At 42.7% G+C, this 13,785-nt stretch overlaps 1 protein-coding gene across 2 annotated transcripts in view; it reads left to right on the top strand.

Annotated features, from left to right (window-relative positions):
- Positions 1 to 1,478: 1,478 nt before the first annotated feature.
- The window catches only part of LOC306927569 (E3 ubiquitin-protein ligase CBL-like), a 33,430-nt gene continuing 21,123 nt past the window's right edge, over positions 1,479 to 13,785 (top strand). The window contains exons 1-5 of one of the 2 annotated variants that reach the window (XM_079507356.1): positions 1,479 to 2,330; positions 4,858 to 5,105; positions 10,171 to 10,317; positions 12,030 to 12,186; positions 13,385 to 13,506. In XM_079507356.1, the coding sequence (XP_079363482.1) occupies positions 2,187 to 2,330; positions 4,858 to 5,105; positions 10,171 to 10,317; positions 12,030 to 12,186; positions 13,385 to 13,506 (818 nt within the window). In that variant the 5' untranslated portion in view covers positions 1,479 to 2,186. The remainder of the gene's footprint in view (positions 2,331 to 4,857; positions 5,106 to 10,170; positions 10,318 to 12,029; positions 12,187 to 13,384; positions 13,507 to 13,785) is intronic. The other variant, XM_079507355.1, reaches the window with a different exon arrangement.

A 13,785-nucleotide genomic window follows, 5' to 3' on the forward strand; every position in this document is an offset into this window, starting at 1 on the left:
CTTAAAACCATTCAATACAAAAGTGTGCTTAAAGTGCGCTTAGGTTCAGACAGTTCTTTTCATTATCCGAGAGAGAGTCCAGTCAGTCCAGCATCATATACGTCCCCTTCAATACATCACTGGACCTGAACGCACATAAGCCAAACGCCAGTTTCTCCGTTCCACAACACAGTACAGCTCACATACGCCCAGGGTGGTAGAATCAACAGTAGTGCGGGATGAAACAGTACTCACACACCACAGGCAGTTCCACCTGCCCGCTGCGTGTGTTGGGAATCCGCACTCTGTAACACCACTCCTGGTCCCTGGCACAGCTCACTCGATTCTCTCCAATCCTCGACAGTTGGTCACACTCGAGTCCTTTTCCTCTTTCGGCTCGTAAGACGGTGTGCCAATTGTTCTCCAGCCCTCTCTCTCTCGGTATCCTCCTGTCAACCTTCCACACTCGACAGAGCAGCACACAACATAACACATCCTCTCCCAGCAAGTCCCTTCTTATACTGACAAAGATCTGGCCTGATTGACAGCTCCTCCTCCATTTCTCACACCTGAAAGGCATCAGTTAATGACAGTGATATCACCCCCAAAGTCCAGCAGAAACAGAACTCACTGCACACATCCAGGATCATACATCCAATCGACAGCGTTAAGTATTTATATATATAATAAGAATAAGTCACTGAACGGATATATAATACAGGGTATTAATGCAAAAACAAATAAGAAAAACAAAAAGAGAAACCTGATTTTGACACCGGTCACACCTGCACAACAAAGTATTTCACCCACCTTACTTTTATGTGACAAATAAAACTGAATCTGATTCTGAGAACAGCTATCCTAGTATTCAAGTAGTGCTTATAGCAGTATACTGTATATATATATATATAAATATATATGTGAGATTATTTTGTGACAATAAAATACAATTAGGTATCTTATTGACACACACACACACACACACACACACACACACACACACACACACACACACACACACACACACACACACACACACCTAATTGTATCTTATTGTCACAAAATAATCTCACACACTATAGCCTATACTATAGTGTGTGTGTGTGTGTGTGTGTGTGTGTGTGTGTGTGTGTGTGTGTGTGCGCGTGCGTGTGTGACTTACTTTACTGTATTAATGCAATGCAAGCACATTACACGACATACAACAGAACAACTCAGGTTCCTCATTGATTGAGAAAGTGCATAGTGCATGTAAAATGCCACTGGAGTAGCCACTCCAGTTTTAGAATCATATATTTAGTTACATGACATATCTGAGTTAATAGTTACCTAGTCTTCAGAGATCATTTCCCTGAGAAGAACGAGATAACTAATTCACTAAACAGACTCCTGGTACCTCATACGTCTCCATGGAGACGGACGTTTCCTCACCAATCTAGCCAATCAAAGCGCGAGCCGTCCCTCCGGGCCTATGGGATCGTAGACGGGTGTCGTCCACGCCACTCCGATCTACAAGCTCACGGATCGTCGCCGAAGCAACGCGCGGTGAGTTTGTAGATCAGCTGGTTTGCGACGCGCGACACCGCCGCAAGGGGATGTATATATATAATCGGGGTTTATGACGTGTGGCCACTAGTGCGTCACGGTGTAAAAAAGCTGGTCGGCGAGTCGCTACCCGGACGAAGCCGAACGGCAGAACAACTGGAGGAGGAGGAGAGAAAAAAAGAGTACAGTTCAATATTATTACGGGAAAAAAACCGACATAATTTGTGTCGGGAACCCGGTTGGTTCGCCCATCGGCCCGCCGGCTGGAGAGAACCTCAAGGGTTTTTTAAAAATTGAACGGGATTATTATGGCAGAAACAGCAGCTCTTTTTGTGGCGAACGGGAAAAGGCGAGAAGAGAGGCTTTTTAAAATTAGCTTGTTAGCCGTGCAGCTAACGTTATAGTATAGCAGGGCTCTTTAACCGTATAGCGGGGGCACCGCTCTCCTCTCTTCCGCTCGGCGGTGCGTCTTTCTCGGCTACGGAAGCGGGGGGGCTAAATAACAGCCACGACCCCTCAAGTTCCCAAAATACGTGTCCGGAATTACCATTTTCATTGACGTCCTCCAAGAGCCCCGGAGTCTGTCTGTCTGTCTGTCTCCACACCACCACCATCATCATCATCACCACCCACTACTGGAGCCGGGGGTCAGCGACAGAAGCATGGCAGGAAATCCGAGGAGGGGCACCGGTCTCATCGGGCTGATGAAGGACGCCTTTCAGCCCCACCAGCAGCCCCTCCAGCCGCATCAACCTGCCGCCGTCGACAAGAAGATGGTGGAGAAATGCTGGAAGCTCATGGACAAGGTAATTGGTAAACACACCACCAGACAGACACCACGTCCACCTGTGTGTGTGTGTGTGTGTGTGTGTATGTGTGCGCGCGCGCGCGCGCTGCATGATGCTGCTACAGTACGCATCTGTCTGCAGCTGTTGATTCCACGTCTAGAAACAGCGACATATGTGTGATGATGAGTCGTTTTTACACCCACGTGAGGTCTGGCTGTCTAATATCTACCTGTCTGTCGCCAAGTGGAATAACATTCATAATACACAAACATGTGTCATATGTTGTTGAATAAGAATAGGCTATTGGACATTCAATTGTTGTAGGTGGGAGTGGGATGCTGGTCATCATATTCATTATAACTATAGCTCTAGTCTGTAATATTACGTGACTGAGTCTGGACTGATACAGAGACAGAGGGGTCCTCCTGATTCTTGCATAGTCCAAGCTGTGGGAAAGCTTAATGGAGAACTTCTTCACCCATTTTCAACTTTATCTTCATATAATTGGTCCTCACTTAATGCTCATATTAAAGATGGCACAATGTCTGTCTACTCACTCTGCATCCGTGCATCTCACGTGGGCTGTTACAAACAGCCCAGCTGTGGACTTTTCAGAAACCTGTCTACCGATGACATCATCAATGCTGGGAATTCAGCTAATAGATAAAGATAAAGGTTAAATGAGGGCTTTGACTCCTCAAATAAAATAAAAACTATATCTATCTATCTATCTATCTATCTATAAACAAATTGGTTAACCATTTAAGCACTTTGTCACACAACATAGTGCAAAAATAGGGAAACACTAAACAGATGTACTACCAAACTCACAATGTGTTGATGCGATACGTGAGCTTGTAGATCTGCTGTTTCCGCTATTTTTGAACATTTTTTAATTTTGTGAAAATCTTCGCCTATAATGAGTAATGACATGCCCAAAATACGGATTGATTACTAAGCGATTATTACATTTGGATTAAATTGATTAGTTTAACTGTTGCATCTATTCACCCTATGTCAGCAGAAACACAGACGGACTGTTTCTGTCCACGTGACATAACACAAGGAGAGTTTGTGGCTTGGGAGGTGGATCAGCCATCTGGGAACCGGAAGGTTTCCTGGTTTGGTTCCTGCTGGCATCATGTCGAAGTGTCCTTGAGCAAAACCCCCAACTGCTCCCGATGAGCAGTTTGGTGCCTGTGGTTGCCTCTGAATGTAAATGATGCACAAGAATATAAATTGCTTGTATAAAGTGCTATTATAGAAAAAGAAAAGGCAGACCATTTACCAACTTGATAGCAGCTTTCACCGTTACAGCTGAAGTCAATGGTGACTGACTGACCAGGCCTTTAGAGCAGTGGTTCCCACACTTTTTCATGTCAAGGACCCCGACATTGACACTTATTAGCCTGCGGACCCCCATTTGAAAAGATATGCCAGGGACACCCATAAGAGAACATTTTACGGATTTAACAGTGATTCTCAACCCGTTTAATTTCAAGGACCCCCAGTTTGACATGCATTAGTCTACGGACCCCCCCATTTAATGGCATTTCTATCTCTGGGACGGTGGGACCCCCAATTTATATTGTAAAATCAATGTTAATTTAACTCCGAGTGTACAAATGGGTCCATTTGGTTCCATTTGTACACTCTCAGAGTTACAGATTCACGAGGGTCCATTTGGTTAATTGGTTCCAAACAATCATTTAGCTGGGGATGCCCTAGAACTACCTCAAGTTCCCCTGGGGGTCCCCAGACCCCACTTTGGGAACCACTGCTTTAGAGTTCAAATATGGGGCAGAAATTCACAGTGGAATTATTCTATACAGCTTTTACATTTTAGCGTAAATATCATTGTCATTGTAAATCAAAAAGTCATAGAAAAGAAAAAAACATTCACACTTGTGAACAGGCCTCATGGGTTAATGCCCTTCTCTACGACATTACAAAATGTCCAGCACGTTTATACTTCTATACAGTGACTTCTATACACTTATATCTCTTTTAAAAGAGACTGCTTACTTTTTTTCAAACAAAGAATTGTCAGATTTTGATAACCAAAATATAGGCTAAGGCTACTCAGTCATTCAGACAAAGACGAAGCAATGGTAATTGGTAATATGCATAGCAACACTATTCCACAGCATGAACACGCATGGTCTGGGTTACACAAGTGTGAGCATTTGTGAAAACAACAGCTGTTGTGGATATTTGCACGAAATTATGGTATAGCTAAAAAAAATCAGCTGATGAAAATGCCAGATATCGATAAACCTGACCCCTGCACACCAAAGTCTCTGCCGAAAATAGCAGATCTACAAGCTCGCAACGCTGAGCTTGTAGACCTGCTATTTTCAGCAAATGTTCCCCCAGAATAGGGATGCTAGTGCTCAAGGGGTAAATATAAAAAGAAAGAACAAAATCAAAAAACAAATCACACAAAGATTTGGCGGATCCCCTGTAGTAACTCTGAGAACCCACAAGGGGTCCTGTTGAAGACCCCTGCCTTAAATCATTGTGGACCCTCTTGTCTCCCATTCAGGTGGTGCGCCTTTGCCAGAACCCCAAGGTGGCGCTGAAGAACAGTCCGCCCTATATCCTGGACCTGCTGCCCGACACCTACCAGCACCTGCGCACCATTCTGTCACGTTACGAGGGCAAGATGGAGATTCTTGGGGAGAATGAGTACTTTCGTGTTGTGATGGAAAACCTCACCAACAAGATCAAGCAGACCATGAGCCTCTTCAAGGAGGCCAAAGAGCGCATGTATGAGGAGAACTCTCAGCCCAGGTTGGTTGCGCTACAAGACAAAAGCATTCACCATTATTTGTGTGTGTGTGTGTGTGTGTGTGTGTGTGTGTGTGTGTGTGTGTGTGTGTGTGTGTGTGTGTGTGTGTGTGTGTGTGTGTGTGTGTGTGTGTGTGTGTGTGTGTGTGTGTGTGTGTGTGTGTGTGTGTGTGTGTGTGTGTGTGTGTGTGTGTGTGTGTGTGTGTGTGTGTGTGTGTGTGTGTGTGTTGCGTTGCACAGGGGGGGGGGCACTTTGTCTATGTTTAGACTGGCAGCCCAAATCTGATCTGTTTTGATCAAGTCTGAACAACCACACATGGATGTAGATTCTTGTGAATCAGATTTGAACCACATTCTTAGTTGATTTCTAAACATGCATCTAGATAGAAAGATGTATGTACGGTAGTCTGGACACACTGAAGCCTGATTTGATGTCACTCGCTGAAGAAAAAAAAGAAGCAAATTGGCGATGTCTGAACACACTAATCGAATAATTTGTATAACGGTGTGCACTGTCAGTCCTAAAGATCAGATTTGAGAAACAAATCACCTTTGCCTTCAGTCAGAAGAAAGCCTTTGATATGTTATGTATATTGGGCTTCTGATTATTAGTGGTTCGATAGAGGGCCTCGCTCTACCCACTAATAGCTACGGCCGTCCCCTAGTATCACTATAACATGTAACAGGTGTCAGACAGATGCATGCTCACAAATAAACACATTGTTTCGGGCAGGGTAGCCATGCATGTTCCAGCAGTGAACCAGAAGACTAAAGTAAAACTAATTAATGTAGGATGACTTCTAAGCGACCTAGAAGGAGTTTAGTTTACACTAATAACACTGAAGTAAAGTGGGAGGAAAGGAAACCCATTTAAAAATGAATGGTAGTGTAAGTGATATGTTTTGTTTAAAACAGTACATGTTTTGTTAAAAAGTTAAAGCTTTATATACTGTTTCTGATAGTAATCATTGCTACAGCTTTTGCTCAATAACATTGCCAACTGGGTTGGCAATTTCAGCCAATGAGAAGAGAGTAGGCCTACCCATTTATTAGCTTAAAATGTATCATGTTCCAGCTACAAATCTGTCTACTCATGTATTTTGTCACTTCTAATTTAACCTCTTTAGCCTGAGTTCTCTTTCCTAATTGGATCAAATTGGTATCAAGACCTGAAAATACATTTTAAAGAGCTGCAAAGACAGGGAGACACCTGTTACTGAACAAACAGTATAGAGCTATTTAACACTTATATTAACAATAAAGTATTACTTGCTGCACCTATAAAAGAAAATAAAGAATCACACCCATGTGAAGTGAGGGGTGCTCTTATCATCATACATGCTCATCTCATTCCTGCCAATCACAATTTGCGTTTCTAATAGCACCATTCTGAACTTGTTGCAGGTTCATAATGGATTTCTTGGGTAGGCCAGATAAAGTGTATTACAGTGAGTCTACTAGAAAAAGAAAAAGCCTGCAGTGTATGAGCTTTTCACTGTCTGCAATGGAGATAATATCACTATTTGGTGGCAATGTACTGTTTTGTAGACATGGACTAGAAATGAAGTATTAAGTTATTGCCCCAGTACAGGTGTTCTTGTCAAGATCAACAGCAGTAGTATTATTATAACGGACCTATCACCATTCTTGCCCAGACATGAGTCAGGTGGAACTTTCAACCACACAATGACCCCAAAAACAGGAAGCACAGAAATGGGTCCAAGAACACAATTAATGTTTTGCAATGGCCATTGCAGGTGTTGGGAAACACCTGGTCTGAAGCTTTTGAACAGAAACCAGATTCAGACGCAGTTGACTACACATTCACTCATTCATCAGCGGTAGATCATGTATAATTATGAATTCATAATATATTCACTCCTATTTTTTTGATGGATGTACACATTTACTCATCCACCCAGTTAGAGCTCCAGTGTACAGTATCTAGGGCCAGCAGCTCAGTGTTCCTTATTTTGTCGCTGTCGGTCAAAAATCTCTTATGTACATATTCTAACTTTTGTTTTTGTTGATCACTATTTGCCAACTACGAGATATATCGTAGTTAATCGCTTTATATCAATATGAATTATGTAACGGTTTGGCTACTTTTAGCCCTGGCCCGGTTGCTTGGCAACGGCATGTTCACCCCCGCCCACACCAAACATGCGTGCGCATCCATAGTCCTGTTTTAATAACTGTCTTCTCTCGCCGTTTTCTCTGAAAACTACGGCGCTGTCCGTGGTGTTGATCATCCATCCGAGGTTCAGGTCTGATTTCTGACTTCACGGCATCGCGATTAAAGTATTAACGTTTCTGGAGAAAGATAGACATCGTGTGCTAATGCTAACATTAGCCTTTTCTTCTCTCATTTTGTGAGACGGGAAAACAGAAGTGAATAAGTAGTACAAATTGCAGATCTACAGTATAAGCTCACAACGTGTCCCAACAATGATGCGTTGTGAGCTTGTTGATTGGCTCCTTTTGGCAAAGACATTTATTTTTAGTTTAATTCTTCTTCCAAAAAATGTAGCGTATGAAATACCATGCTGAATCCAATATAATATTAGAAATGAGATTGAATTAGTACACAAATTATGCTCTCAAACGAATTTATCACTTCCAATCTAGTCTCAAATCTCTCAGCCGTCAACAGACCATTTTGTAAGTTGATTATCAAATAGCACGAAGGTGTCCTTAGAAAAACATTGAAGACTCCTGTTTAAGGGATTTCTTGTGCATTATGTTTTAATAAGTTTGAGCATGGGAGGAGTTTGCTGTAGGCTGGCTGTGAAAATGGCCAGGATAATAGTCTTAACATATTGCACACATACCCAAGTTAACTCTTAGAGATGCTAGTTAGACGGCCAAATAATTTCATTTGACTTGTTTACTTTATTTTGTGGTTTCTGTTACATTCTGAAGATGAGGCTTCTAAGAAATTGCCTTAGAAAAAAACAGGTGACAAACAGGTGTCGCTTCCCCTTTCTTGTCTCAGAATGTGATTACTAAGCTGAAGCACATCCTTCCTGATTGCTGATTCAGATAGTTAGGCTATATTAGCCACTTCCGTATGCCAAGAGTCTTCATATATCCCCTTTAAATCAGTGTGCCTGTGAACTGGGACCCAAAGCTGTGATCCTAGTTTACTGAGGCACTAACACTACACTGTCACTCTGCATTTGATGTATGGCGTTACCTTGCTTATTGTAAGTCGCTCGGCATAAAAGCGTCATGATAAATGTCTAAATTGTTATAATGTTGATTGGTGCTCTTTTCAAGGATGGGCAAACTTCTTAGATGGAAATGAGGTGTTCATCATACAACTGCTTTCTGTGGGAAGGATGGGATGGCACTATATACCACACTGTTAAAAAATATATAAATTAAAAGACTGGTGCACACAGTCACTACTAACACATTTTGAATAAACATCCAATGGCCACTGCGAATAGAAGTCAGGGTTTTGTTAAACATAAATAATACTTACAATGAAGAGATTGTGTTTTAGTCGTAAAAACGTTGGTGACCGTCTGGTCTTCTCCTGTGGAACTATCACTAAGCAAACACTCTGATGTACAAAAGTGTTATTGTTCTATTACTATATTCCAAGGCATGTGTCATAAACTGTAATGAACCCTCCCTTGTTCCCATTACCATGCTGCCTGTGATTTCCAACTTGTACATAATGCCATGATGAATATATATATATACCGTATATATTGTACATCGTTCCACTTTGTGTCGGTGTGGTGATGGCTGCAGACATCAACCACTGATGGTTCAATGTACAACTCCATATAGCTCAGTCAAGTCAAGCAACCTTTTTGCCAGGTGCTTCAAAAGCGCCTGGACTACATTTACCAACGACCGTACTGACGACCGTAGTCGTGGGGACGACCGCAGTGGACACGTTTTCATCATGATTGGCTCCCTCTAAGTCACTTACATGTAAAACCCATAGTCTGAATGGCATAAAATAAATAAAATACTCTGAACACTGCAACGTGAAGCCGTATTGGCTGCTGTTGTGTAAGGGGTTTGTATGAGAACGCAAGTGAGAAGTGGAACGCGAGTGGCAACAGAGAAGCTAAATGTTGCACCTGGCAGTTATGTTTTTTACTGTCCAGGTCACTTACTTGTACATGAACATATCACAATAGTAGCCCCCCTCTAAAGAAAACACAAAAAAACACCCCCCTCTAAAAACACAAAAAACAAAAAACGTTATTTTGTTATTAAATAACCAGGTGCCAAAGAACTCTACCTACAGTTCTCCTTGAATGTGCTTCACAGTGCTTGAACACAGCTGGGAGTTCATTTAGGCCCCCGCCACACAAGAACGGGTCGGGCTGTTACCCGCACAAGTTTGTGTTTCTCTGTTGCTTGGTGTCATTGACTGCAGTGTTGGCTGTGTGTTCCATAGCATTGCCCTGCACTATTGTCCTATGTTGTTGAATGGCTCTTCCTGTTTTACCTCTAACGCATTTGAATTTACATTGACATGTTGTCGGTTGAGCCCGCCCACCCGGGATTTGTTCCAAGTGTAGGCAAAGCTTCAGTCTCCTTCGACAAGTATATGCCTGATTTATATTTGGTCACGCACTGAAAATACAAGCTTAGAATGTGCGTGGTGAGCTTGTGCATTGCTCCTATTTCCGGTGTGCAAAGACATGCTTTTATAGACACCATATTTGCTTTAAACATTCCAATCACTAATTTATGTATATCTGTGTAGTGATCAATGCGCAAGTATGAATCAGTGGTTCTCAAACATTTTCATGTCAAGGATCCGGTATTAGGCTCTATTACAGTATGCACGCAGACCACTGGGCCGAAAAAAATGGGTAGTCAATGTGGGTCAGATCGGGCTGAAAACCTGCCCAAATTTGGAGTAATAATAGCTCATAGTTATGTCATTGACGACTGACATCATAGACTGCCTGGCAACATCTGAGATCTAGACTGTGGCCAGTGAGAGATCTGAGCCCTGTCTTGTTTTTTTAAAAACATATCTCTCTCTCTCTCTCTCTCTCTCTCTCTCTCTCTCTCCCTTCCTTCCCCTTTACAGGCGGAATCTGACCAAGCTGTCTCTGATCTTCAGCCACATGCTGGCTGAGCTGAAAGCCATCTTCCCCAACGGCCTGTTCCAAGGAGACAACTTCCGGATCACCAAAGCCGATGCAGCAGAGTTCTGGAGGAGGTCATTCGGGGACAAGTGAGTTTCTTTATGCTCGACTCTTCTCCAGTACACGCCCACATTGCAAAGCGCTTTGGATAAACCTTGTGAACCAGTGGTTTACACTGAGATCAGAATGAACCTGCACTAAACAGTTGGAGGTGAAATGAATGGCCTTCACCCACACCGTGTATGTCTACCATCACACTCATTCACTGCAGTGCTGAATCAGCTTGATTCCCCAGCGCTGATTGCTGGTTGGGAGGGTTAATACCAGGTTATTACCAGAAGTTCTTTCAGATTAATGGGTGTGAGCAATTAAAGGGTAAATCCACATTGAGTCACACTGGTTAGCTCCAAAGGTATTAAATAAAGATGTGTTTGGTATAACTGATAGAAATGCGTGTGGAATCAAGTTAAATTTCATTTAGTTCATTAAAAAGTTTTAAAAGGAGATTTTGTCTGGAGTCAAGACAGCCATACTCCCTTTTTAAACAAGAGCTAGTCTTTCATGATCAAGGTCTCTCCTTGAAACAGCGAAACAATGCATTGTTTAAGGCATGTGAAACACAGATAGAAGTTCTTCATCCAAGTGTTAGTTTAACTCTTCATAGTGTGTTCAAATGGATCCACAATTTTGCACACTATCAGAATTGCAGTCTCATAAAGGGCCATTTAGGCCCCTTTACACGAGAACGCTGTCCATAGAAAACGGTACAATACATTATTTTTTGTGGGGATCCGTTTAGATGAGAACGGTGTCTTCACTCAAAGTGAAAACACCTTCCAGAGTGGAAATATTTGAAAACGCTGATTCCTCCCCATGTAAACGGGCAAAACGATGAATCCGCAAAACCTTTGACATAATGGCTCACGTGGGCTCACAACGCATATGTTTATTACATTGATGCAGAGCCGTAGGCAATATTTGGAGTTCCTATAATGAGCAAGCGCTCCCTCGCCCGCTTATCCTACGAATACAAATGTAGCGACTAGCGAGCCTCTGCATTGGTGAATGTAAACCATGGAACATGATGTAAACAAAAGCCTTGTGATAGGAAGTAGTTCAAGTACGATGCTTGCCTGGTCTATCTGGTGGCAGTGCGTCACCGCCACTTAGCGACCTGGCATGCACACTACAGCGTGTTCAGTAAGTGTGCGTCTATGTGTAAAAGGTGAATAGAAATTTAGTTTTTTTTATGTGTTTTTTTTCGGCTTTCACCTTTATTTTATATTTTTTATAGAGGAACAGACAGTATGCTGACATGAAATGGGGAGAGAGATGGGGGAGTGACATGCAGTAAAAGCCGTCGGGATCGGGAGTCGAACCTGCGGCACACTGCCAGGCTCGGGCTACCGGCCAAGGTGCCTGGACCGCTGAGCCATGGCCCAGGCCGGGACTTTGCTGTTTTATCTGTTTTTTTTGTTTCAAAACCTTTTCAAAATAACATTCCCAAAAAAGCAAATATTTTATGAATTAAAAACAAATTCAATGATTTTCCCCACCCAGTAATTTCATGAAGAAATCAAAGAAAAATCTAAGACATTCCATAAATTAGAAACAAAATGTTTAAAAAGTAGTGAAAATAGCCGATCTACAAGCTCTATCTAAGCTCGATCTAAAATAGCCGATCTACAAGCTCACAACGCGGCGCAAAGCGCCACGTTGTGAGCTTGTAGATCTTCCGTTTTCACTAGTTTGGGTCCCGGGGCAAACGTCTAATGTCTCATGTCCCCTGTGTCCCCTGCAGGACCATAGTACCGTGGAGGTCCTTCAGGCAGGCTCTCCATGAGTTCCATCCCATCAGCTCTGGACTGGAGGCCATGGCCCTCAAGTCCACCATCGACCTCACCTGCAACGATTACATCTCTGTGTTTGAGTTTGACATCTTCACCAGGCTCTTCCAGGTAAGGGCAAATTCATCAAAGTCAAAGTTTTTCTTTTTAGCAAAAATAGCAGATCTGCTCTGTTGTGAGCTTGTAGATTAGATTTTTTTTTGCTATTTGTCATGCTGCGACAGTATATTAGTTAAGTAGTTACTGTGTGGTTACCTTACTGAACCACCTGTTACCTGCCTAAGGAATGCAGAAAAGTAGGAAATCACTATCAAGTATGCTACTGGTCATTTTAAGCAGCCGGTTCACTACGATTGTGTCTAAACGAATATATATGCTGTGTCCTCTTGGTGTATTTCCCAACATGACATTTACTCTCTCTGCCACCCATATATTCTTAGCTAAAAAAGGGTCTAGTCATACCACTGCGTGGGTAGTTAATTTCAGTCATGGCTACCGTTTTTTTCCCTTTATTCCACAGGGACATGGCTCGGTCATTATTGAGGGTGTGGTGGCTGGAACTCTTCCAGAGGGTTCCCTTTAGTGGGATGTAAAACCGAAATAACGTCCTTAGGTTAGCCGTAGGAGGGAAATAAGCAGGAAACATATGGATTTAGTTGAAGGAATATTGTTTTTAAGCATAGTTTAACTCAACAGAGTCGAGACATGGTTTAGCTCTGATGGCTATAAGCAAGAACACCCAGTGATGAGTCAAAGTCAGAGAGATGGCAGTGTCCATATCTCAGGTTTATTGTCCATTCATCAGTAGGGCTGCAACTAGCCATTATTTTCTCAGCGATTACATTATAAATGTATCGTTGCTGACTTGTTGTTGGGCAAGTCTTATCTCTTACCTCTTATCTCTATTTTTATTTTTTGACGCCATACTTACTACTACTACAGCGTCACATAAAAGTGTCAAAAGTAGCAGATATGCAAGCTTGTTTTAAGCTTGTAGCTTTTGCTGCATTGTTTTTTAATCCTGAAAAGTAACAGTTTTGGACATTTGAGGTTTCCTCCTGACAGAGATCATATACCCATCAATGAATCAAAGCACTTAAGCCCTATTTCATACTTCAAGAAGGCAATCTACAAGCTGTGTGTGTGTGTGTGTGTGTGTGTGTGTGTGTGTGTGTGTGTGTGTGTGTGTGTGTGTGTGTGTGTGTGTGTGTGTGTGTGTGTGTGTGTGTGTGTGTGTGTGTGTGTGTGTGTGTGTGTGTGTGTGTGTGTGTGTGTGTGTGTGTGTGTGTGTGTGTGTGTGTGCGTGCAGCCATGGTCATCTCTATTAAGGAACTGGAACAGCCTGGCAGTGACACACTCAGGCTACATGGCTTTCCTCACCTACGACGAGGTCAAGGCCCGACTGCAAAGGTTCATTCATAAGCCTGGCAGGTGAGACAGATAGATACACAAACACACACCTACAGTAAACATGGGCACACAGATACATAGTATAACCAGTAAGATGCCTGAGGGCGAGAAGCGACCTCGACCACATCTGCCTGGGTGACGGCAGACTGCAGGGCGAGCGCTGACGCTTTGTCATGGGGGGTCAGATCAACATAATGGAACTAGAAAAAGTGCCCTTCTGGGCACAGGTCTCCACCAGGAGGATAGGACTGTGTGTGATGTTTGGCATAATGTTTAGGAGTAATATAAACATGTTTTTTT

Source organism: Electrona antarctica, assembly GCF_951216825.1.
Source record: "Electrona antarctica genome assembly, chromosome: 8".
Classification (NCBI taxonomy): Eukaryota; Metazoa; Chordata; class Actinopteri; order Myctophiformes; family Myctophidae; genus Electrona; species Electrona antarctica.